The sequence below is a fragment of the Aspergillus pseudotamarii genome, assembly GCF_009193445.1.
Source record: "Aspergillus pseudotamarii strain CBS 117625 unplaced genomic scaffold BDV38scaffold_149, whole genome shotgun sequence".
Lineage (NCBI taxonomy): Eukaryota > Fungi > Ascomycota > Eurotiomycetes > Eurotiales > Aspergillaceae > Aspergillus > Aspergillus pseudotamarii.
Window position 1 is genome coordinate 1 of NW_022475163.1, and position 20711 is coordinate 20711.

Consider the following 20711-nt stretch of genomic DNA (forward strand, 5'->3'; position numbering starts at 1 on the left):
TTTTTTTTTTTTTTTCTTCCTTTCAGCTCCTCACCAGCCACGGTTCTCCTTGACGCAAGTGGCTTTGCCGAACTCAATCCGTTTTCGCTTTCAGCTCTGATTTAGTTCGGTCTCCCCCCTTCACATCCGATCCCTTTTTTTTTTTGCGCTCTTTTCAACAGTTGCTTTGCTCTCTTTCGCTCGAGGGTGGTCATTCTTCGGTAAGGATTACTCTATGCCCTTTCTCCTCGAATCTATCCTCTTCCCCCTTCCCCCAAAACCCGCGCAACCCGCAACCCACCCTATAAGTGAGCTCTCGGGCTTAACCGTGGGTTCAGCCACTCCCCGCTGCGGAGAACTCGAAGGCAACCGTCGATTCTCCCCCGAGCGCCAACTCACTTCGGACATTGACGAATCCTTTTCTTGTCCAACACCCACTTCTCACTGACTCTCCTTTTTTTTTTTTATTGAATTTTCTTTTTCTTTAATTCCCCATTCCCTCCCATCCTCGCCATTTCTAGATAATTTGATGTTTTAACATTTCCTACCTATTCTTGTTGTTTGCAATTCCGCGTTAGCTTATAAGAAAAGGAGAATTCTATATCAGGCGATCTGACAACCATCTAGATCGTGTCGGTTTGGGATTTGTAATCGGTGATCCTTCACCCTGGGCCTCGTTGAATTGGTCCGGCCAACCAAAGAGTCATGGCGTCGCAGGAGTTAGAGAGAGAAAAGGTCGAATTGAAGGAGGAGGGCGCCATTGAGGCAGCCGAATTGGCCCCTCAAGACCCCCAAGCCGCTGCGGCTGCGGAGAAAGTGTTGGTGGATGAAACCAGGAAAGCTGGCCTGCCAGCCTACCAATTTGACCCTAATGCGACCCCCGAAGAAAAGGCGGCGGCGGCGGCAGCAGTAGGTCTCTCGCGATACCTATCTTTTCGACTGCACACTTCGCTAATGAACGATTTCCCACTGTAGCAACTACCTCCGGGCCTCAAAAATGACACGAAACCGAAAGGAATGGCAATCATCACGGACAAGGTAAGTCTAGACAATAGTTTCCTCTCTTACACAACAAAGGGAACTCTTGCTTAATTTAGTGTACTCCTAGGATGATGGCACTCCCAGCCAATACGACCTTCCCCCTCCGAAATCCGCCACAGCCCTGCTAGATGAAGAGAAGACAGATATTGCCCAAGGAGAAAACGGTATGACCGAGGACTTGCGATGGGCTCGCGACAGAACTGGCTGGGCTCCTCGGTTTCATGAAGAGCCAACGGAGGAAGAAAAGGCAGAAGGGACCTTGTTGGACCACCAGGATTTTCTGGAAAGCAGATTAGATGACAAGTTCTTCGGCGGTAAGTATGTCCTTCTGTGGGTGCTGTATAAACGCTGACCAGGTTTAGACTGGTACCACAATGCTGCTATCATAGTTTTTGCTTGTTTCTCTTCTTGGATCATTGCGATCCTGGGCGGGGGCTTAGGCTGGATTTTTATCTTGATGGCGGCGTGTAGTACGTATTACCGGACGTCGATTCGTCGGGTCAGGCGAAACTTCCGAGACGATATCAATCGTGAGATGGCTAAGCAACGCCTGGAGACCGACACCGAAAGTTTGGAATGGATTAACAGCTTCCTGGTCAAATTCTGGCCCATCTATGCGCCTGTTTTGTGTGACACGATCATCAACTCGGTCGATCAGGTCCTCAGCACTTCGACTCCGGCAATGCTCGACAGTCTCCGACTAAAAACATTTATTCTCGGTTCCAAGCCTCCTCGATTGGAGCACGTGAAGACTTACCCTAAGACGGAGGTTGACACAGTCATTATGGATTGGAAGTTCAGTTTCACCCCTAACGATACTATGGACCTGACAGCCCGTCAATTGAAGAACAAGATAAACCCCAAGGTTGTCTTGGAAGTTAGATTGGGTAAGGGTGTTGTCAGTAAAGGTCTAGATGTGATTGTCGAGGACATGGCTTGCAGTGGGTTGATGAGGGTGAAGGTGAAGCTCCAGGTTCCTTTCCCCCACATTGAAAGGGTTGACGTCTGTTTCTTGGAGCGCCCTGAGATTGACTATGTTTGCAAACCTCTGGGCGGTGACACACTTGGATTCGACATCAACTTCATCCCCGGCCTAGAAACCTTCATCAAAGAACAGATTCACAACAACTTGGGCCCCATGATGTACAGTCCCAATGTTTTCCCTGTCGAGATTGCGAAAATGCTTGCCGGAAATCCAGTGGATCAAGCTATTGGTGTCGTTGCTGTTACGCTCCATGGCGCCCATCAGTTGAAGAATCCTGACACGTTCGCCGGCACTCCTGATCCGTACGCAACCGTCTCTTTGAACGGCCGCACGGAATTGGGACGCACAAAGACCATTCACGACACAGACAGCCCAAGATGGAACGAAACGATCTACGTTATCATCACCTCGTTCTCTGACACTTTGACCGTTCAGCCATATGATTGGAATGAGTTCCGAAAGGACAAAGAACTCGGTACTGCGACTTTCCCCCTGGACCGTCTTGAAGAGCAACCAGAGCACGAGAGTATTTACTTGGAAGTTATGGCTAGTGGCCGGTCTCGTGGTTCTATTCATGCGGATATCCGATTCTTCCCTGTCCTGGAAGGAAGAACGCTTGAGAACGGTGAAGTTGAGCCAACTCCAGAATTAAATACCGGTATCGCTCGCTTTACAGTTGAACAAGCTAAGGATTTGGATGGTACAAAGAGTCTCGTCGGCCAGCTAAACCCCTACGGTGTTCTCATTTTGAACGGAAAGGAAATTCACATCACGAAGAAGTTGAAGCGCACGAACAACCCCATCTTTCAAAATGCTTCCAAGGAATTTTTGGTCACCGATAGAAAGAATGCTAGGCTTGGCTTGGTAATTAAAGATGACCGTGACCTTGCCAGAGACCCGATTTTGGGTACCTACCAGATCAAGTTCAACGATATGCTCAAAATGATGGAGAAAGGCCAGGATTGGTTCCATCTCCATGGCGCTAAGACAGGACGCGCCAAACTCACCCTGCAGTGGAAGCCCGTTGCTGTGGGTGGCATCTCGGGCAGTGCTGGCTACATTGATCCAATTGGCGTGATGCGCTTCCACTTCAAGAGCGCAACTGATCTGAGGAACTTGGAAACTATGGGCAAATCTGATCCGTATGCTCGTGTACTGCTCTCTGGCTACATGAAAGCTCGGACAGTAACGTTCAGAAATAACCTCAACCCCGAGTGGGATGAGGTGGTATACGTTCCGATCCACAGCGTTCGTGAAAAGCTCACCCTGGAAGTTATGGATGAAGAATCCGTCGGTTCCGATCGATCGCTTGGATCGCTTGAAATCAACGCCGCGGACTACGTCCGCGAGAATGAGAACGGAGAGTATCTCACTGATGACGAGAAGCAGCATATCTCCAGTGATCTTCGCATTGGTCATGGTCGAGTAAAGGGAAAGCTCAATTACACTGTCGCATTCTACCCCAGCATGCCTGTTGTTAACCCCGATGACGAGGTCGAGGAGGATGATCTGATAGAAGGCGCTAATGGTGACGAGGAAGGTAGCGATCAACCCAGGAAGAGTGTGGACTCAAGACGCAAGATCTCGCATATCAAGTCGCCTAGCACGGACTCCAAGGCTGCTATTACAAATGGCACGAATGGTACAGCGGAGTCAAAGACTAGTCTTGACTCATCTAGGCCCGCTACTATCAAGGATTCTGAAACGATGTCTGTCAGGTCTATAAAGGAAGTGCCGAAAACTTTCATTTCACTGGAGGATATAGCGCAATACGGTAATTCCCCAACAGTTCCATTTTCGCTCTTATTTCATTTCTGTGTTTGAGACTAATCAGTTCGCAGAGTCTGGCTTCCTTGTCTTCAAGTTCCATGAAGTACACCTTTCTCGCAGCAATGTTCAGGTGGAGGTTTTGATGGACGACTATATGTTCCCTGCATATACATCACCTAAGATCCGCTCCAAGTCCGCCAAGATTGAAGACAGTATGTGATTGCTCTCGGCAAGAGTAGTATGGAATTAAAACTAATCGTGTCGCAGTTGGTGATGCCTTCGTGCGTGAGCTCGAGTTCTCGAAGATTACACTTCGGATTGTGGACAAGGAGGATCCTAAGGCGAGCAGTGACGAGCATACTGTTGCGAAACTTACAGGCGACACGCTTTCTACTTTACAGCGCATCCTGGTAAACGAGTCCCCTCCATAGTTACAAACTATCCCATAACTAACTGCTTCTAGTACAACCCAACCGAACTAACTCTGCGGTCGGACAGTGGGGAAGTAAGCAAAGTCACCGTTAGTGCTCGCTATATCCCTGTATATATGAAGCTTGACCCGACGGAAAGCATCAACAACATGGGAACCTTACGAGTGGACGTTCTTGATGCTGCTGAGCTACCATCTGCCGATCGAAATGGTTTCAGCGACCCATACTGCAAATTCCGCCTCAATGACGAAATGATCCACAAGACCAAGGTACAGAAGAAGACCCTTCACCCGGCCTGGAACGAATACTTCGAAACACCCATCAAATCTCGGATCGCGGCAGACTTCCGGGTGGACGTATATGATTGGGATTTCGGCGACAAAGCAGATTATCTGGGCGGTACCCATATCGATCTTCGAGTATTGGATCCCTTCCAAAGCCAAGAAGTCTCTCTTCCACTTGATGGCAAGTCGGGTGCAATCCGCCTGAAGATGCTGTTCAAGCCGACCTATGTGATGCGGTCTCGGCAGGGCTCCTCGACTTTCTCCGGTACCTTTGCTACTCCTGGGAAGATTGTCGGAGCACCTGTTAAGGGTGTCGGATTCGTTGGTGGCAACGTCATCAAGGGTGCTACTTTGGGCGCTTCCTTCTTGAAGCGCGGTATCACATCGCGATTCCACAAAGATGATTCTTCGAGCATCAACGAAGTTGCAGAAGATCCAGAGGACGCATCTCAGCTGGAAGCACCATCTGTTCTGGTTGAAGGCAATACTCCGCCTAGCTCAGCGCAAAGTAATAACCTGCAGCACTCGCGCACTCGGAGTGTGGCTTCGCATTACAGTGATAGACTTGGCCTCGCTGGTAAAGGAGACACGGGAACTGCTACGATTACCGTGGTGTCTGCCTCCGACTTCCCTCCGTCGGCTAATGTGCGTGTCACTGTGAAAGCCCTTGGTCCCAAGCCCAAAGAGGTGCTCAAGAGCAAGGCCCACAAAGCCAGTGGTGGTACTGTAAATTTCGATTCGTCGCATGAGACCTGCCGTGTGCACAATACCACAGCCGATGCGCAGTATCAAATCCGAGTCGTTGACCATGCAACATTTGGTTCGGATGATGTTCTCGGAGAGGCACTCTTCTTCGTTGATGACCAAGGCTCCGTGGCCGGGCAGGAGAAGGTGGTGAAGGTTGGCAGTGGTATTGTCGCTATCCGCAGCAGCTTCTCGGGATCCGAATCTACCCTCCGGCCCGGCACCTCTCATTCGAACGGTGGAGATGCGGCCTCCGACGTAATGGACAGCCCAGATTCAAAGAAGCCCGGCCGTCGCAGCTTCCTTAGCAAGAGGAGCGTTAGCGGAGCATGAATGGCGGTCATACCTGGAAGCGTTCAGAGGAGGAAGTGAAACAGTCGAACAGGGCTTCTGCCCTGGTACGCTTCTCTATGTATTTGTTCCTGATGCCCCTTATGATATTGGTTTTTTTTTTTTTTTTTCATTATTCTTCCTGTCGTCGGCCGCTGGCCACCAATGTGATGTGATATCCTTAAAGTTTTGATTGGCCACTAGCCTTCCTGGGAGGCTAGATGTCGAATGAGTAAATCTTATTGTGCAAGATAGATGGGTCATAACTACCCTAGCCTACCCTACTCTCTGCAATGCAGTTGGACTGCCGTACATACAATCATACACCGCCGGAATGACCCAAGCGAAATGGAGGGAATGGACCTGAGCAGTACTACTATTAGGTTGTTGAACTGGACTGGGCATGACATGTCTTATCCCGGACCCAGTGGAAGAAACGACTATTGGAGTAATGTGCCCACCGACGTCTGTTAGGGGCTTAACTTTTTAAGTTTTCTAGCCTCTTCTGTGAACTGTATCGCTGGCCCGAGCGCATGAAAACGATCTCATTCGGTTCGTATGGAGTAGCAGCCCAGATCTATGAGGGGATATTTTGTATAGTCGGGCGTAGTATGACAGTTGTCAACGTGCTATATGTTTGGTACATATGATGTTTATGACATACATACATGCATATCAGGCATCAAGGACCTCTCCGACTGCATGAGTTGTCCGGTTCAGGGGTCACCTCGGTCGTGACGGTGACCTCTGGTCCTTTCCCAATAGTCGCCGTTCCCTTTTCAAATCGAATCTGAATCAAGTCTCACGACAAAAGGAGTCGACGCCGGTAACTACCGTCTACAAGCCCTATGGAGTATGGGTACCCTAAGTGGGGGGTCTTAGAAGTTAATAATACATATGGGCCCAGACCGGGAAATAACAGATATGGGTACGGTAAAATTAGAAAATCCCAACCCAACGATCAAGGTATCCTGCATGTCGACTGAGACTTTGAGCGACGACTAAACCGAAAAGAGCGTGGCGATTCATGAGCTGGTGGCCGTGTGATCCGTTGGTGGGATCGCAGTTGATAGCGCTTTTTTGATAGGGAACAAGAAACCGGATGGAAATGATCGGACCTACCATTGGACGGTCCGGAGTACACCCGTCAATAGTGCATAAAACGGGTTCAAGAACTAGGCCGGTGTTCGGGATGTCTCAAGTTTCCTCTCTCTCTCTCTCTGTGTGTGTGTGTGTGTCTCTCTGCTGCGACTTTACTTAGTCGGCGTACGGGACGTATCGAGAGGGAATTGGACAATTGTATGGGATAGAGTAGGGCACGGAGCACCATGACCGCTCCTGAGTGGCTGAAGTTTCTTGAAAGTGCTCGTGCTCCCTCCTATCATATGGCGAGATTGTATGGAACAGACGAGGAAGTTTCGATGGGCAACTTGCAAGGTTAATTAATATTACGATGGCTCAAAAAGTGACGAGGCAGTGGGGAACTCTCAAGATTACTCTTTAGACATTAGTAAATTCGAACCCTGAGAAAAGGGGGTTATGCTCGGTCTAGAATAAGGAGAGTCCCAATGTCAGATGACGATAGATGACGACCTTTACCGTTTTTCGCTTTGGATCTACCAACATCAGCTGCAGATGTACATATTATAGGTATTAGGATGTTATACTTTACTACAGTACACTTACCGGTCATCTTTAGTTGGTCTCATGTTTACTCCTCTCTCTCAAGTTGACTTGGTAAATCTCAACAATGTACGGATAGTTGCCGTCAGTCTTGGTATTTGACGTACGGATGATGCTAAGAATAGGTAAAGGTATCAGGCTTGGCAGACCAAAAAAACAAGAATGTGTCTGCATTTACTGGTTTCGTATGGTCAGTGGACCGTCACCGTCTCCCGGATTCCAGTGGTGGGCTGGTAACGACTATGTATTGATACCGTTTTGGTCCCCTTGAATTGCAAACCCCACTTCGTTTCCCCCCCCTCCTCTTGCTGTAAAGGGCGATAAAAATAAAATCATATTAAAAATAATAATAATAATAATAATAATAATAATAATAATAATAATAACCATCACAAAGGGGAGAGCCTAAGGTACCAAACCAACCCAATAGGAACAGTATTAAGCTTCTTCGTTCTCCTTGTTTTGCTTGCTTTGAATCTTCTTCTCTCTCTTCCTTTATTTGCCCAACTATTTTTTTGCTTCTTCTCTCTCCCTCCATCCTTGCTATCATTATCATCCACGTAAGTACTACCCCTCTCCCCTCAGGCCTTGTCGCACCATTTGCCGTTGGGGACGAGTACCAATGACGGCACCTGGTTGAAACCCATTCATTCCTCTCCTCCGAAAGGATCGACGCTCTCTGGCGTGGCAACAGAACCCTTCTCGGGGTCCCCAATAGTCCGCTTAAATCAAGTGTCGTGTCCTCTTTGTGTTCATTTTTGCTTGCTCTTCACGCTCACTCTCAAGCTTTCTGAAGCTTCATTAAAGCTAACCCCAACGGTGTTGGCTGTAACAGAAGTCATTCAGTCGCCCTTTAACTCGAGCTTTCCCGCCATAGTCCTCTGGCTCTTGCTTTTTTTTTTTTTTTTGATCGAAGACCTCTCCCCGCATAACACACATAATGGCAGCCAAAGCTTTACCTACCCACCTCAGAGCTCCGGCCACGGAAACCTCCAACGCTGGCTCTTTCGGCAAGCACCACGGAAAGTCTCAGTCTCACATGGTAAGTCTTGTGGATTTCGTGATACTCGTTCTACAGTTACGGTTGCGAATGTTGGCCCGTGGTTTCCTGAATTGTATGCACACTTTGCTGCTGGGATGCGTACCTGCAGAATACTGCGGGGAAGGACCCAGGGACGCAAAGATCGGTTGCAACTGCTCTCAAGCACCTAGAGGTCTGCCTTGCCTTGTCCCTTGACCATATGGGCATTTGAAAGTGTCTTGAATGGTGGCCTGCATGGACTAGGCATACTTAGCATCGCATATCCCTACTACTCTAAAAGCACGCATTTCCTTCGCACAGTTTCCCACTCAAAGAAAGTGTACATTGCATTTTGCCGTGTTACTGTGTTGAAAATCTTCAACATTCATTCTGCGCTCCCTGAAACGTATATCGGATTCCCCTGCACAGTTATTTGAAATATTCGATCCTATCACTCCTGCTTTGCGACCTTCTCTTCATCCAGGACATCAGTTTCTATAGCTATTTTTACCTCTGGAGCACCTCTACACTGAGGATTGTTTTTGGAATTTACAAGCCGTTTTGTTTTGTTTTGACATCCGCCGAAGTCCTGTCATGTTGTGGTTTAAGACTTGCATGCTAATAGGCCGATTTCCTCAGGCGTTCGAGAATGCCTCGACCAGCGTTGCTGCTTCCCAGATGCGTAATGCTCTGAATGCCCTCTCAGAGACCGTCCCTGATTCTCAGGAGCGCAAGCGCTTCGAGGCCGAAATGGACAACTTCTTCGCCCTCTTCCGCAGATTCCTGAACGACAAGGCTAAGGGTAACGAAGTGAACTGGGATCGCATTGCTCCTCCTCAGCCTTCCCAGGTCGTTAACTACGAGAGCCTGGGTAGCGAGGCTTCGGTTGAGTTCCTGAACAAGTTGGCTGTCGTTAAGCTGAATGGTGGCTTGGGTACTTCTATGGGTTGCGTTGGCCCCAAGTCGGTCATTGAGGTCCGTGAGGGCATGTCGTTCTTGGATCTGTCCGTTCGCCAGATCGAGCACCTGAACCGCACTTTCAACGTCAACGTTCCCTTCGTCCTGATGAACTCCTTCAACACCGACCAGGACACTCAGTCCATCATCAAGAAATACCAGGGCCACAACGTTGACATCCTCACATTCAACCAGTCTCGCTACCCTCGTATCATCAAGGACTCTCTTCTCCCCGCTCCCAAGAGCTTTGATGCGCCTCTGCAGGACTGGTACCCCCCTGGCCATGGTGATGTCTTTGAGTCCCTGTACAACTCTGGCACTCTCGATAAGCTTTTGGAGCGCGGTGTAGAGTACATCTTCTTGTCCAACGCCGACAACTTGGGAGCGGTGGTCGACCTTCGCATCTTGCAGCACATGGTTGATACCGAGTCTGAGTACATCATGGAGTTGACCGATAAGACCAAGGCCGATGTTAAGGGTGGTACTATCATCGATTACGAGGGCAAGGCTCGTCTTCTAGAAATCGCTCAGGTTCCTAAGGAGCACGTCAACGAGTTCAAGTCCATCAAGAAGTTCAAGTACTTCAACACCAACAACATCTGGATGAGCCTCCGCGCTATCAAGCGTGTCGTTGAGGAGAATGAGCTCGAGATGGAGATCATCGCCAACGAGAAGTCGATCCCCGCTGACAAGAAGGGCGATGCTGACCAGGCCATCTATCAGCTTGAGACCGCTGTTGGTGCTGCTATCCGTCACTTCAAGAACGGCCACGGTGTCAATGTCCCTCGTCGCCGCTTCCTGCCCGTGAAGACATGCTCCGATCTCTTGCTGGTCAAGTCGGATCTTTACCGTCTGGAGCACGGCCAGTTGGTCATGGACCCCAACCGCTTCGGCGGTGTTCCTGTCATCAAGCTTGGCTCCGACTTCAAGAAGGTTTCCGACTTCCAGAAGCACATTCCTAGCATCCCCCGTATCGTTGAGCTCGACCACCTGACGATCACCGGTGCCGTCAACCTGGGCCGTAATGTTACTCTGAAGGGCACAGTCATCATTGTCGCCACGGAGGGTAGCACTATCGATGTGCCTCCTGGCTCGGTACTGGAGAATTGTGTCGTTCAGGGAAGCTTGCGTATCCTGGAGCATTAGTTTGCAAATTTGACTGCCTTCGGCTTGCGCCATTCTCCGTTTGCCCTTCCCTGGGCTGGTACAGAAGGAGGTGCCTGCAAGGCCGGATAGATCTGTTTTAGAAGCGGGGGTTTCTTACCTTATGTAGATTTTGGGTCTGATTAACATATATCCTGTGTTGATTGAACGTCTGGGAGGCGCATTCGTGGCAACGGTTTCGATTGGGGTGTGCAGCAAAACTTAGTTTAGTATTGTCCATAATCTTTTATTATCTTCTAACTACTAGTTCTATTTGACTTTGTCTGGACAGCATTTCCTCTTGATTTCTTTGATTTCTAACGAACTCATTCCTGGCCCGATGGGACGCCGGAGGATCAATCTAACCGCACAGCGTGTCTCATCCGCGTAAGCAAAGACCCTGGATACTTAGAATCGAGGACAATTTCCTGGTTCGGTGGCCCCTCGACTTAACTCAAAAAACCTACTCGGCCTCTTTCTGGTAACACATGATTGCTCGAGTCCCCATTCGGGACCCCAATCACGTGCCAAATCGCGGGACTATCTTCCGGGTGTTTTGCCATGTCCATCACTCCCAGTCAACCCGCTATGGCTTCAGGAACGAGGAGAAAAGCTGTAAAGGAGTTCCGAGGTCCTTTTCATGAACCTGGTCTTCTGACCTACCGATTTGTAAGATGTGGTTGCTGTAGCACCTGACGTGGCCATGGACGCCATAGGGTTCGGACACGGTTTCCTGTTGCCATAACCAGAATCGCCTTACGCCTCTAACGTTTTCCTGTACGTCATGCATAGGCAACTCAGGCTCAATACAAGCAAGAAGGAGGGGCTTATGGACTCGTGTTTTGCGGAGCCTTGGAGCCGTCTTCTTGTTCTGGACTCCTCTTCACATGGCAGACTTTACTGTGTTTCTTAGTATAAGACTCATTGATGTTCATCAATTCGCCTTCACCACACTCTATTCAAATGCTTTGTGGGTCCCTGGCGAGTGGTTGGCGAACGAGTTGGACTGGCTGTGTTTATTTATTGTATGCTTTCGCCGCCACTATGAGCGAACCGTCAGCGCACCGTCAAATTGCCCCGGGACCATCTTTGAAATCTGAATTGCCCCCGGGTGATAGTCCGCCTGGAGAAAACTACCGGACCACGCCGATGGATCCTTCAAAGAAGCGGGTGTCTATGGCCTGTTTGGCTTGTAAAAAGTCCAAGCGGAAAGTATGTTGTTGACTTTATTTGCGCAAGATCTTGCAGCATGAATATCTCCCCGATCCTTTCTTCTTTCTTTCGTCTTTCATTCCCCTTTTCTTATTATTAGCAACACTGATAGGATTCCGTTTTCGCCACTCTTTCCTTCCTAATCAAGAAATGGAATTGAGTTTGCTACTGACAGATTGTGACCTAGTGCTCTGGGGTACCTCCGTGTGACAATTGTCGGGCCTTCAATCGACAGTGCATCTTCGATGAAACCCTAGATCAACGCCGGCGAGTAGCCGCTAAACGTACCGCAGATGAGCTTAGCTATCACCGAGACATGCTCAATGACCTGTTGAGGGTGATGAGAGCGGATGATCAATCGTTTGGCCTCAGACTCTTGGACATCATTCGAAGAGATGCCACCGCGGAGGAGATGCGTGGATTTATCGACGAGGCGCTGGCCCAGATGGAAGGGACGGACAGTGCGGACGAGGTCACTGTCCGCAAGCTAGAGGATGTTCGACGGGTGATCAATGCCGAGGGCGCCGGACCGTCCTTTCGTCCAAAGGTCATGGACATTCATTACTTATGCGATGAGGTGCCCTTCCGAGTTCCCGCAAAGCCATGGACCACAGTTACTGAGGATGCAGATCTTGTATCGCACTTAATATCCCTGTACTTCACCTGGGACTTCCCGTTTCATGCCTTTCTCGATCGTGACGTGTTCCTACGAGACATGACCAGAGGCGACCTCAATTCGGAGTGTTGTAGTCCATTTCTGGTCAACGCACTTCTTGCAAATGCATGCGTATGTAATAAGCCCGTCACTTCTGTGGATACATACTGATTCCATGTAGCATTTTTCGGACTACTCAGAGGCATATGTGGATCCGGGCGATATTGTAACCAAGGGCGCTGATTTTCTCGCCGAGGCTGAACGGCTCAGGGACGAGGAACCCGCAAAGCTGAGCCTCGCGTTCCTACAAGGTACCCTTCTGTTATATGAAAGGTTTGCAGTCAACTCATACGCTATCTTCATTGGCGCTTGCTATTTAACATCCACAAAGGTATTCCATATCAGGACATAATGACCTCGGTTATAAGATGCTCCATCAAGCGATATGGACGGGCGAATCACTAGGGTTAATAGGCCCTAAAGTCTTCAAGTTCAGCTCTGGACAGCTCACGGATGATATGGATGTTTCTATCAAGCGGACCGCCTGGGGCTTGTTTCATATAGATACGTAAGTCATCCTACCACTACAGAAGGGTAACTCTTATCTTGTGACTAGTGTCGTCCACACCGACTTCTTAAGACCAAGTTTAATTGACAAAGTCAACCTGGAGCGGCCTGACAGAGCTCGAATGGATGAGACGGCTCTGTGGGTTCCCTATCCCTCCCATCGCACTCCTCGACCGTCCCTTCTTAGTCAGTACTTTGACGAGTCATGCAACCTGTGTGAAATTGCCCGTGATATTTCACGGCAACTGTATGCGATCAACGGTTCCTCTCACTCCGCATATCATCAACGCCGCACTAAAGAGGCACTGTATGAAAGGCTTCGTCGGTGGCATCAGGGGTTACCAGATACTTTCAACCCAGATCACAAACCACCCCCATATATTATATTACTAAGGTACGCCTCTCTTTACGCTTATGTCTTTCGTCGAAGGTACTAAGCACGGAAAATTCCCTCTCGCGCATGTCAACATTCTTCGTAGATCCTTATTGATGAAGCCCCATGTTACCTCCCTCCTCCTTACTATATCAATGCTAATTATTATATCAGGATGAGGTATCATACTTTGACCATCAATCTATTTTCGTGGAGGCCCGAGGATGATGTGTCAAGTATCGATTCCGAGGCTCCTAAGACGCCCGAGAGCCCACCCGGGCTTAGCCCACCACGATCGAAGTTCGATGCTTTGGAGAATATCCTTTCTTCGGCGCGTGCAATTTCCGCTTTGACACGTCTCTATCGACGGGAATATGGCATGAGTCGTGCACACCACTTTGCGCTTTATGCCATCAATCTGGCTCTGTTTACAATGCTAGATCATGACAGTTTTGACATTTTGGATCAAGACTTCCTATCGCTGACGAGCGCCTTCATAAGCCTAGCCAGCCGTTCTCAGCTAGGAAGAAATCTATTCCATCTGTTCCGACAGTCTGTTCTAACCAAAGGCCAGGGGCAGCGGGCATCAAGCTCGAGTACTGTCAATGATGAACTGAAGGCTTTATTCACTGAAGATATATCATCACCATCACGATGGGATGGTTACGCCAAGGGATTGGAGAAGTTGAATGAGGATGAGCGGTACCATGGTATCCCGGGAGAAGGAGATCACACACTCTTCGACATGCTCGATTGTTATGAGAGTCTGAGCTTAGGGAAAGATGAAGTAGCTCCGGAGAGGTACCGACCAGAAGCACGATAGATCCCAGCTTTGTGGTCGACCGGAGGGGCGGGGAATGCCCAGACCAAAAACTACATATATCCTGTACTTGAAGTTTGCACAGTATCTACTAGCCTGTTTATTCATATCTTAAATATGAATATTCTCGTGTCAGCGTGTCTACCGCCGATATCATCCTATATAGATTTGTATAAGTAGTTGATTGCCCTCTTCCCGTGATCCTCGGGTGGTGACATCATTGGCTGTTCATCTCCCGTTGGACTACATCATCCTCTCTTCAAAGCTTATGGGTCGAGCCAGTCAAGGCCATTGCGGTCCGTGCCTTGTTACCGAGGACCTGATAAGCCCTGCAGAGCGAAAGCTGCTCAGCTGTTGCTATGAGACAAATACACCCTTGCCGTTCATGGGTCATATCGACCACTGTGTCATCTGGCAATGGAGAATAATCCTCAGCCGTATTATTACAATTTTCCGACCGGCGAGGAGAGCATTCGAGGCCCACTCGATCCCTCGGTGCCTCCGTCCTCAGACTGGCTTTGGGGCTCGGTGCCTGTCAGTCCTGGTAGCTTCCCGGTGATGAGCTTCAACCCGTATGCCATACCGCCATACACGGACCGACCTACGCTTCCAAACCAACAGTCGTCCAGATCGTCCTCTTCACGAGAGATTCCAAAGGTGGCTATTCCGCGGACCGCAGGTATCAGTGGTCAGTCCCAGCGTCGCCGGTCTGCGCGCGCTTGCGAACCTTGTCGTCAGCGGAAAATCAAGTGCGATGGGAACAAGCCGGCCTGTAAACAATGTGTGGAGCATAATGTGAGCTGTTCCTATCTAGATGTGAAACGAGTCCGAGATCAGAAACAGCTTGGGGTGCTAGCGAAGAAGGTCCAGCGTTATGAGAAGCTACTGGAAGGGATTGAGGCGGAAGTCGAAGGTGCTCTCGCAAGGCGGATCAGAAGATGCTTACAGGTTTGTAACACCATTTGTGCACCCCCATCAACCTGTTGACCTCGCTTGGGGAATAGGACAGTTTATTAATAAGTGCAGGGTTCTGAGGCATCGTCTGCAGATGATGACTCCGACTCAGGAGACGAAACTTCATCGATTGGATCCCTGGATGAGATTGACTTGATAGATGAGGATTTGAATCGGGATGAGAAGTCAATAGCCATGGGATTCTTTGGAAAGAACTCCGAGATATCATGGATGCAGAGATTGGAGGATGAGGTTGAGGGTCGTAGTCAAGGCCTTGATGACTCGGGCATTGCACTAGATCAAGCTACTTCTACGCAGGAACAAAAGCATGATGTCGCCACCACAACAGTAAGCTATCATCTGGACGACCTTCAACTCCCATTAATGGATTGCGTGGATGCATACGCGCTGCCACCAAAAGAGCTAGCGGACCAGTTCTTTACCGCATTTATGGAGTCTGTGCATCCGGCATTCATGGTCATCCGGAAGAGTATCTTTACTGCGCAATATCGTCAATTCTTTAGCCAACCTTCGAATCCACCGCGGAGATGGCTTGCCATTTTGAATATGATATTCGCTATTGGTTGTCGATATCAACATCTCGTGGACCCCGCAGGGGATGAGGACTTGGACGATGTACTGTACCTGAACCGCGCTAGAAAGTTGGCATTGAGCGGAAATGTGCTTTTTGAACATGCAGACTTACAGCAAATCCAAGTGGAGTTTCTAGTGGCTTTATACTTGCTGTCAATGGGTCAAATTAATAGGTAGGTAGGAAGCCGACCTGCGAAGAAGCGCATATTAACAATTCTAGGTCTTTTAAATTCTCAAGTATGGCACTTCGATCAGCTTTATCACTTGGGATTAACCTTCGCTTGGTGGATGGTCGGACACACTACACGTCGAAAGAAGCACGAAGCCGCCTATGGTGGTCTATCTATCTTCTTGAGCATCAGCTTACGTCCGTCACGGGCCGAGTCTCTTGCGTCAGTGAGAACCTGAGCTCCACGCCACTCCCAGTGCCATTTGAGGAGGACGCTTTCGGTAAACCGGAGGTTCTTTCTCTTTTCCAGGATTCATCCATGCGTGAAAGCCACCTAAAGCTGACCCTACTCCAAACGGAAGAGGAGGCTCGATCCAGCGCCGAATGGTTATTGACTTGCGAGCCCACCCCATCTCTGTTTTTCTATTGCCTGGTGGACCTCACGAGCATAACTCAAGCTGTGATGAACAAAGTCTACAGCATCCAAGCTTTACGCGAGCCCAGTGGCAGGATTCACCGCCGCATACGAAAATACGACAAGACCCTGGAGACCTGGCTGTCCAAGCTTCCCCAGGCTTTTCGATTCACTAAGTCACATAGCGAACAATTTCACGCACCAGCAGTTGATGATCCCTTCCAGCGAGAGCGAATATGCCTTGCCTTCAACTTTTACAGCGCCAAGATTACACTCTGCAGGCCGTGCGTCACTCATGCCAATCTGAAAGGAAGCTCGTCCCAGTCAGCAAAGACCTCACATTCCGACCTCCGCAACGAGATGGCCCTCAGCTGTCTGCGCTCCGCCTGTTCCCTGACCTCCATCCTCCCCGAGAAACCTGATATTTATTGGTTGGCACGCGTGTCTCCATGGTGGACGTTCCTCCATTACTTAATGCAAGCCAACACCGCTCTACTCCTCGGACTCTCCTGCTGGTCTATTACCGAGTTGCCCAAGAAATCCAAGCATATTAGCCCAGCGGCCCCACCTGTCAACCCACAAACCATGCTTGAAGCATGTAAAAAAGTCATCCGCTGGCTTCACACCATGAGCTACACCAATACTGCTGCACGACGTGCCTTTCTCTTCTGCGATAGCTTTATCCGTCGCATCGCACCGAGTTTGGGCCTGGATCTTACCGGTCTCCCAGATGGGGCGTCCTTGCCTTCCAATAACAACTCTATCTGGATGGTGACAGATGGACCGGAAGATATCTGTTAAGCTTTATGCTCAGTAAGTGAGTTATTTGGATGTTGGAGTTGAATGTTGGCAAATGGACCCGCATTATTTTATTTTCATTTTTAGTTATATTTCTTCTTTTGGCACGTGCCCATGACATTATGAAACCTGTTCAACTAACTTAACTAAATTGTAGACCTGTGACTAATAACAATGTTAAACCTAAGTTGACTACTAGATTTGCCATGTTATCAACCGTGTAAAAATAATGAAAATGAGATCAAGCAATATAATTCCGAATTTCCCGGACACAAACCGAACATGTTTCACACACATCCCCAGTCAAATCCTACACACACAAAATACATAGACAGTGATAGTAAAGATCCACTTGAGGTAAATTCAACTAACAATAAAACTAGCCAGTAAGTCAATACTCAACCAATGCAAAACAGCTTAGAATAACCGGGAGGTTCGGGGCGGACAAAGTAAGTAAATACGTATAGCTGACGCTGAAGAACCAGAACCAGTTGGGGGTAAAAAAGACAGAAAAAGCAGAATTCAAAGAACAGCATGGGAAAAGCAAAAAAAAAGACAAACTCGTGGCGGAAAGGAAATTAACTCGTTAACATTGATTGATGTGTGGGAGCATTGGCTTGATTGGTTGATAAAGTGAAACAAAACTAGAATATGAATATGGAAATGAATATGAATGAAAAAAACTATTGTCGTAGGTATGCTGGAAAAATAGAATGGAACAGATATAGACTGGAAACAGGAGATGTAAGAAAGAAATATGTGTTGCTCTGAGAACTGTCGACAAACGGATAAGCAGATTATGAGATGCGAGTAGTGATTATTTCCACGGGTTGAGGGCACGATTTACATCTGTGGCATGATATAGGCTCGTTTGCGCGGGTCATCGTCTAGAGACGGTGGCCCACGCTTTTGAGCTGGGTTTAGGGCCATTGGATCCGCTTGTGCATGCGGATGCTGGTGCACGTGTTGCACGTGATGGGCGTGCTGAGCTTGAGGATGCTGGTGCTGATGCGCATGTGAAAGGGGATGGTGTTGATGCTGCTGTGGATGCGGATGGTGTTGCGGGTGGTGCTGATGGGCCATCTGGAGCTGGTGGTGGTGCAATTGGGGCTGAACTTGCATAGTTGATTGGGCTTGGATCGGAGGCTGAGCTTGCATCTGATTTTGGGCTGGTATCTGTGGTTGCACCTGCATTTGTGGTTGAGCCTGCAAATGAGGTTGAGCCTTTGGTTGAGGCTGGGGCTGGGGCTGGGGCTGGTGTTGGTGTTGGTGTTGGTGTTGATGTTGATGTTGAACGTGGCCCTGGGCCTGCTGGGCCTGCTGGGGCTGTGCTTGAGGTTGGGGTTGACCCTGGCCTTGTGTTGGAGGTTGCTGGCCTTGTGCCTTGGCTTGCGCTTCAGCTTCGGCTGCCGCCTGTCGAGCAGCGACATCGGCCTTACGAGGACGGCCACGAGGACGTCCTGTACCGGATGGTTTCGATGAGGCTGGTTTGCGGGGAGGCTTGGGCTTTGGCGGAGCATTGGGGTCAATCTCGGACTTGCGCGGACGACCACGGCGTCTCTTTTGGGGCACTACGGTGCCGTCTGCACTAAGGACGGTGCCAGGCGCGGCGGGTGGGGGAGCTTGAACTTGTCCTTGTACGCCTGGAGCTACGGCCGCCGCTGTAGCTGGGCCTTTAGCAGTCGAGGTCGGAGTCGCATTGTTGCCTTGCGCGGCGGCGGCAGCTGCCGCTGCTTTGGATGGAGTCTTTCTAGGCTTCGGCGTCTTGCCTTCTTCTCCTGGGACTAAAGATTTGCGGGGACGACCTCGTTTTTTAGGAGTCCCCGTATTGTCTGCCGACGCGGGTTTGTCTTGTGCTAGAGCTTGAGGTTGCCCCGGGGTTTGCTGGGCCTGCTGTTGCTGTTGTTGCTGTTGCTGTTGCTTGGCCTGAGCCTGAGCTTGTGCCTGAGCTTGCGCTTGTGCCTGTGCCTGAGCTTGTGCTTGTGCCTGAGCCTGTGCTTGAGCCTGAGCCTGTGCTTGTGCTTGTGCCTGAGCCTGAGCCTGAGCCTGAGCCTGAGCTTGCGCTTGCGCTTGAGCCTGAGCCTTGGCCTGCGCTTGGGCCTGGGCCTGAGCATGAGCCTGAGTCTGAGCGTCTGTGGCGTATACAGCTGGCGGTTGACCATTCACTTGTTTCGCTGATATCGCAGGAGATACAGTCGCCTTGGTTTGCTTCGGACGTCGCTTAGTTTTAGTCTCTTCCGCTTCTGGCTCTTGGACTGCGAGCTCTGCACTTCCCCCCATTGTTGACGGCGTTGTCGACTGCGGTGGCCGTTGCTGGTGTTGTTGCGCTTGTTGCGCGTACTGTGCTTGTTGCTGCGGTTGATATTGACGCTGCTGATAAGCTTGTTGGAACGGGTGCTGCTGGGCTTGTGATTGATACGGCGAGCGCTGGGCCTGCTGCGATTGGTACCGAGCATGCTGCTGATAAGACTGCTGTGCTTGCTGTTGCGCTTGTTGCTGGACCTGTTGTGCCTGTTGAGCTTGCTGTTGCTGGAAAGTTTGCTGCACTTGCTGCTGGTAAGGCGACTGTTGCGCTTGTGCTTGATACTGAGGCTGAGCCTGAGCCTGTTGGTAGGGAGACTGCTGGGCTTGCTGGTACTGTGCTTGCTGCTGTGGTTGATATTGAGCTTGCTGCGTTGCTTGATATTGCGCCTGCTGCTGTGCCGATTGATACTGCGGCTGTTGCTGTTGGTACTGATGCTGCTGCTGGGGCTGAGCCGCGGCCAACATGGGCGATGCCGTCGTGGGGGTTTGCGCCGGATGGGTATGCGTCGTCTGCCGGTGTTGATACTGCGTATGTTGCATGCGATCTATCGACTGCTGCGGCGACGATAAGCCCATGGCATGCGCGTGCGGTGACATGGCTGCCTGAGCGTTCATGGCCGCCGCGGGGTGTCCGCGAAAACTAGCCATGGGATTCATATTCCTCTGCAAGTTCTGCAGCGACAGATAAGGGTCTTTTAACTGACCCACTGATTCCGCACCTCGAGACAACAGATCGGATGAACCCTGCGGCGGGAAATGGCCAGGGAAGGAAGCGAAATTGCCGGCCGTGGGAATTCCCACTAGCGGCGCCGACGAGGACGGAGTCATCTTACGAAGATCTGGAGAATGAGCTGCCAGATCAGCTTGCTGTTGGCCGCGCAGAAGGGAATTGTTCCCGGCGATACCACTGTTATGTTGTTGATGCGTGGCAGCCGCAGCCGCAGCAGCGGCCCCCATCGACGGGGACTGGAGATGTTGCTGCTGCTGAGGATGGGCATTCTGCTGAGCTTGCCGTTGCTGGTGAAATGAATGACCGCCATATCCCATCATCTTGGCGGTGATATGAACCCAAGGAGGGTTGTATAATTTCCGCGCTATCTAAGTGCCTTGCTTTTCCTTTTTAGATGGACCGTCAGACTTTCAGATAGCAAACATGTGACCACCGCGTCCCGACGCGGTATGCACGGTGAACGGACACTCCCAATCGGTAATTGACGGCTGGAGAATTAAATTCAGATCCACCGTGAATCACAGGATGGTATCAGCTCGCAGCAATTAACCGAACTCTCCCCGAAAAAACGCGCGCGCACCTAGAGCGCGTATCAGTTGGGGAGGGAGATTTGCCGTAGAGAGTCGGCAGTTTGCACCTGCGAAAATGATATGGGGGATTGATTGGTGGCCTTAGGCTGAGATTCTACGGCAGACGGTTGGCTCCGTGGCGCAAGTCGTTGGGGGAAGGCAGAAAAAAAAATAATAAAAAAA

At 49.9% G+C, this 20711-nt stretch overlaps 5 protein-coding genes across 5 annotated transcripts; 4 read left to right on the plus strand and 1 right to left on the minus strand.

Annotated features, from left to right (window-relative positions):
• The first annotated feature begins 5 nt into the window (after window positions 1-5).
• Window positions 6-5686, plus strand: BDV38DRAFT_266268 (putative membrane bound C2 domain protein (vp115)). Its single transcript, XM_032056441.1, has 8 exons — window positions 6-200; window positions 607-888; window positions 955-1017; window positions 1088-1334; window positions 1383-3779; window positions 3847-3987; window positions 4043-4185; window positions 4239-5686. Exons 2-8 carry the CDS (start codon window positions 685-687, stop codon window positions 5565-5567), a joined length of 4524 nt encoding a protein of 1507 aa, XP_031906834.1. The 5' UTR covers window positions 6-200; window positions 607-684; the 3' UTR covers window positions 5568-5686.
• A 2453-nt stretch (window positions 5687-8139) lies between these two features.
• Window positions 8140-10656, plus strand: ugp1 (UTP glucose-1-phosphate uridylyltransferase). The gene is made up of 2 exons (XM_032056442.1): window positions 8140-8289; window positions 8908-10656. The coding sequence occupies exons 1-2, from the start codon at window positions 8188-8190 to the stop codon at window positions 10369-10371; spliced, it is 1566 nt and encodes a 521-aa protein (XP_031906835.1). The 5' UTR covers window positions 8140-8187; the 3' UTR covers window positions 10372-10656.
• A 756-nt stretch (window positions 10657-11412) lies between these two features.
• BDV38DRAFT_289331 (Zn(II)2Cys6 transcription factor) lies at window positions 11413-13998 on the plus strand (the record flags this gene model as incomplete). Its single annotated transcript, XM_032061221.1, has 6 exons — window positions 11413-11580; window positions 11768-12367; window positions 12417-12568; window positions 12627-12803; window positions 12852-13196; window positions 13350-13998. The coding sequence occupies 6 exons, from the start codon at window positions 11413-11415 to the stop codon at window positions 13996-13998; spliced, it is 2091 nt and encodes a 696-aa protein (XP_031906836.1).
• A 1384-nt stretch (window positions 13999-15382) lies between these two features.
• BDV38DRAFT_43809 (fungal specific transcription factor domain-containing protein) lies at window positions 15383-17065 on the plus strand. Its single transcript, XM_032063347.1, has one exon. The coding sequence runs from the start codon at window positions 15783-15785 to the stop codon at window positions 16926-16928; it is 1146 nt and encodes a 381-aa protein (XP_031906837.1). The 5' UTR covers window positions 15383-15782; the 3' UTR covers window positions 16929-17065.
• A 36-nt stretch (window positions 17066-17101) lies between these two features.
• BDV38DRAFT_266307 (uncharacterized protein) lies at window positions 17102-20698 on the minus strand. The gene has a single exon (XM_032056443.1). It carries the CDS (start codon window positions 20277-20279, stop codon window positions 17769-17771), a length of 2511 nt encoding a protein of 836 aa, XP_031906838.1. The 5' UTR covers window positions 20280-20698; the 3' UTR covers window positions 17102-17768.
• Between the last annotated feature and the right edge of the window lie 13 nt (window positions 20699-20711).

Excerpts from the sequence above, each read along its gene's own strand:
- BDV38DRAFT_43809 (XM_032063347.1), top strand. The coding sequence starts at position 15,783 with ATGGCACTTCGATCAGCTTTATCACTTGGGATTAACCTTCGCTTGGTG.
- BDV38DRAFT_266307 (XM_032056443.1), bottom strand. The coding sequence starts at position 20,279 with ATGATGGGATATGGCGGTCATTCATTTCACCAGCAACGGCAAGCTCAG.
- BDV38DRAFT_266268 (XM_032056441.1), top strand. The coding sequence starts at position 685 with ATGGCGTCGCAGGAGTTAGAGAGAGAAAAGGTCGAATTGAAGGAGGAG. Across the intron at positions 889-954 it reads AGGCGGCGGCGGCGGCAGCA|CAACTACCTCCGGGCCTCAA; the intron begins GTAGGTCTCTCG and ends TTCCCACTGTAG. Across the intron at positions 3,988-4,042 it reads GTCCGCCAAGATTGAAGACA|TTGGTGATGCCTTCGTGCGT; the intron begins GTATGTGATTGC and ends ATCGTGTCGCAG.
- ugp1 (XM_032056442.1), top strand. The coding sequence starts at position 8,188 with ATGGCAGCCAAAGCTTTACCTACCCACCTCAGAGCTCCGGCCACGGAA. Across the intron at positions 8,290-8,907 it reads GAAAGTCTCAGTCTCACATG|GCGTTCGAGAATGCCTCGAC; the intron begins GTAAGTCTTGTG and ends CGATTTCCTCAG.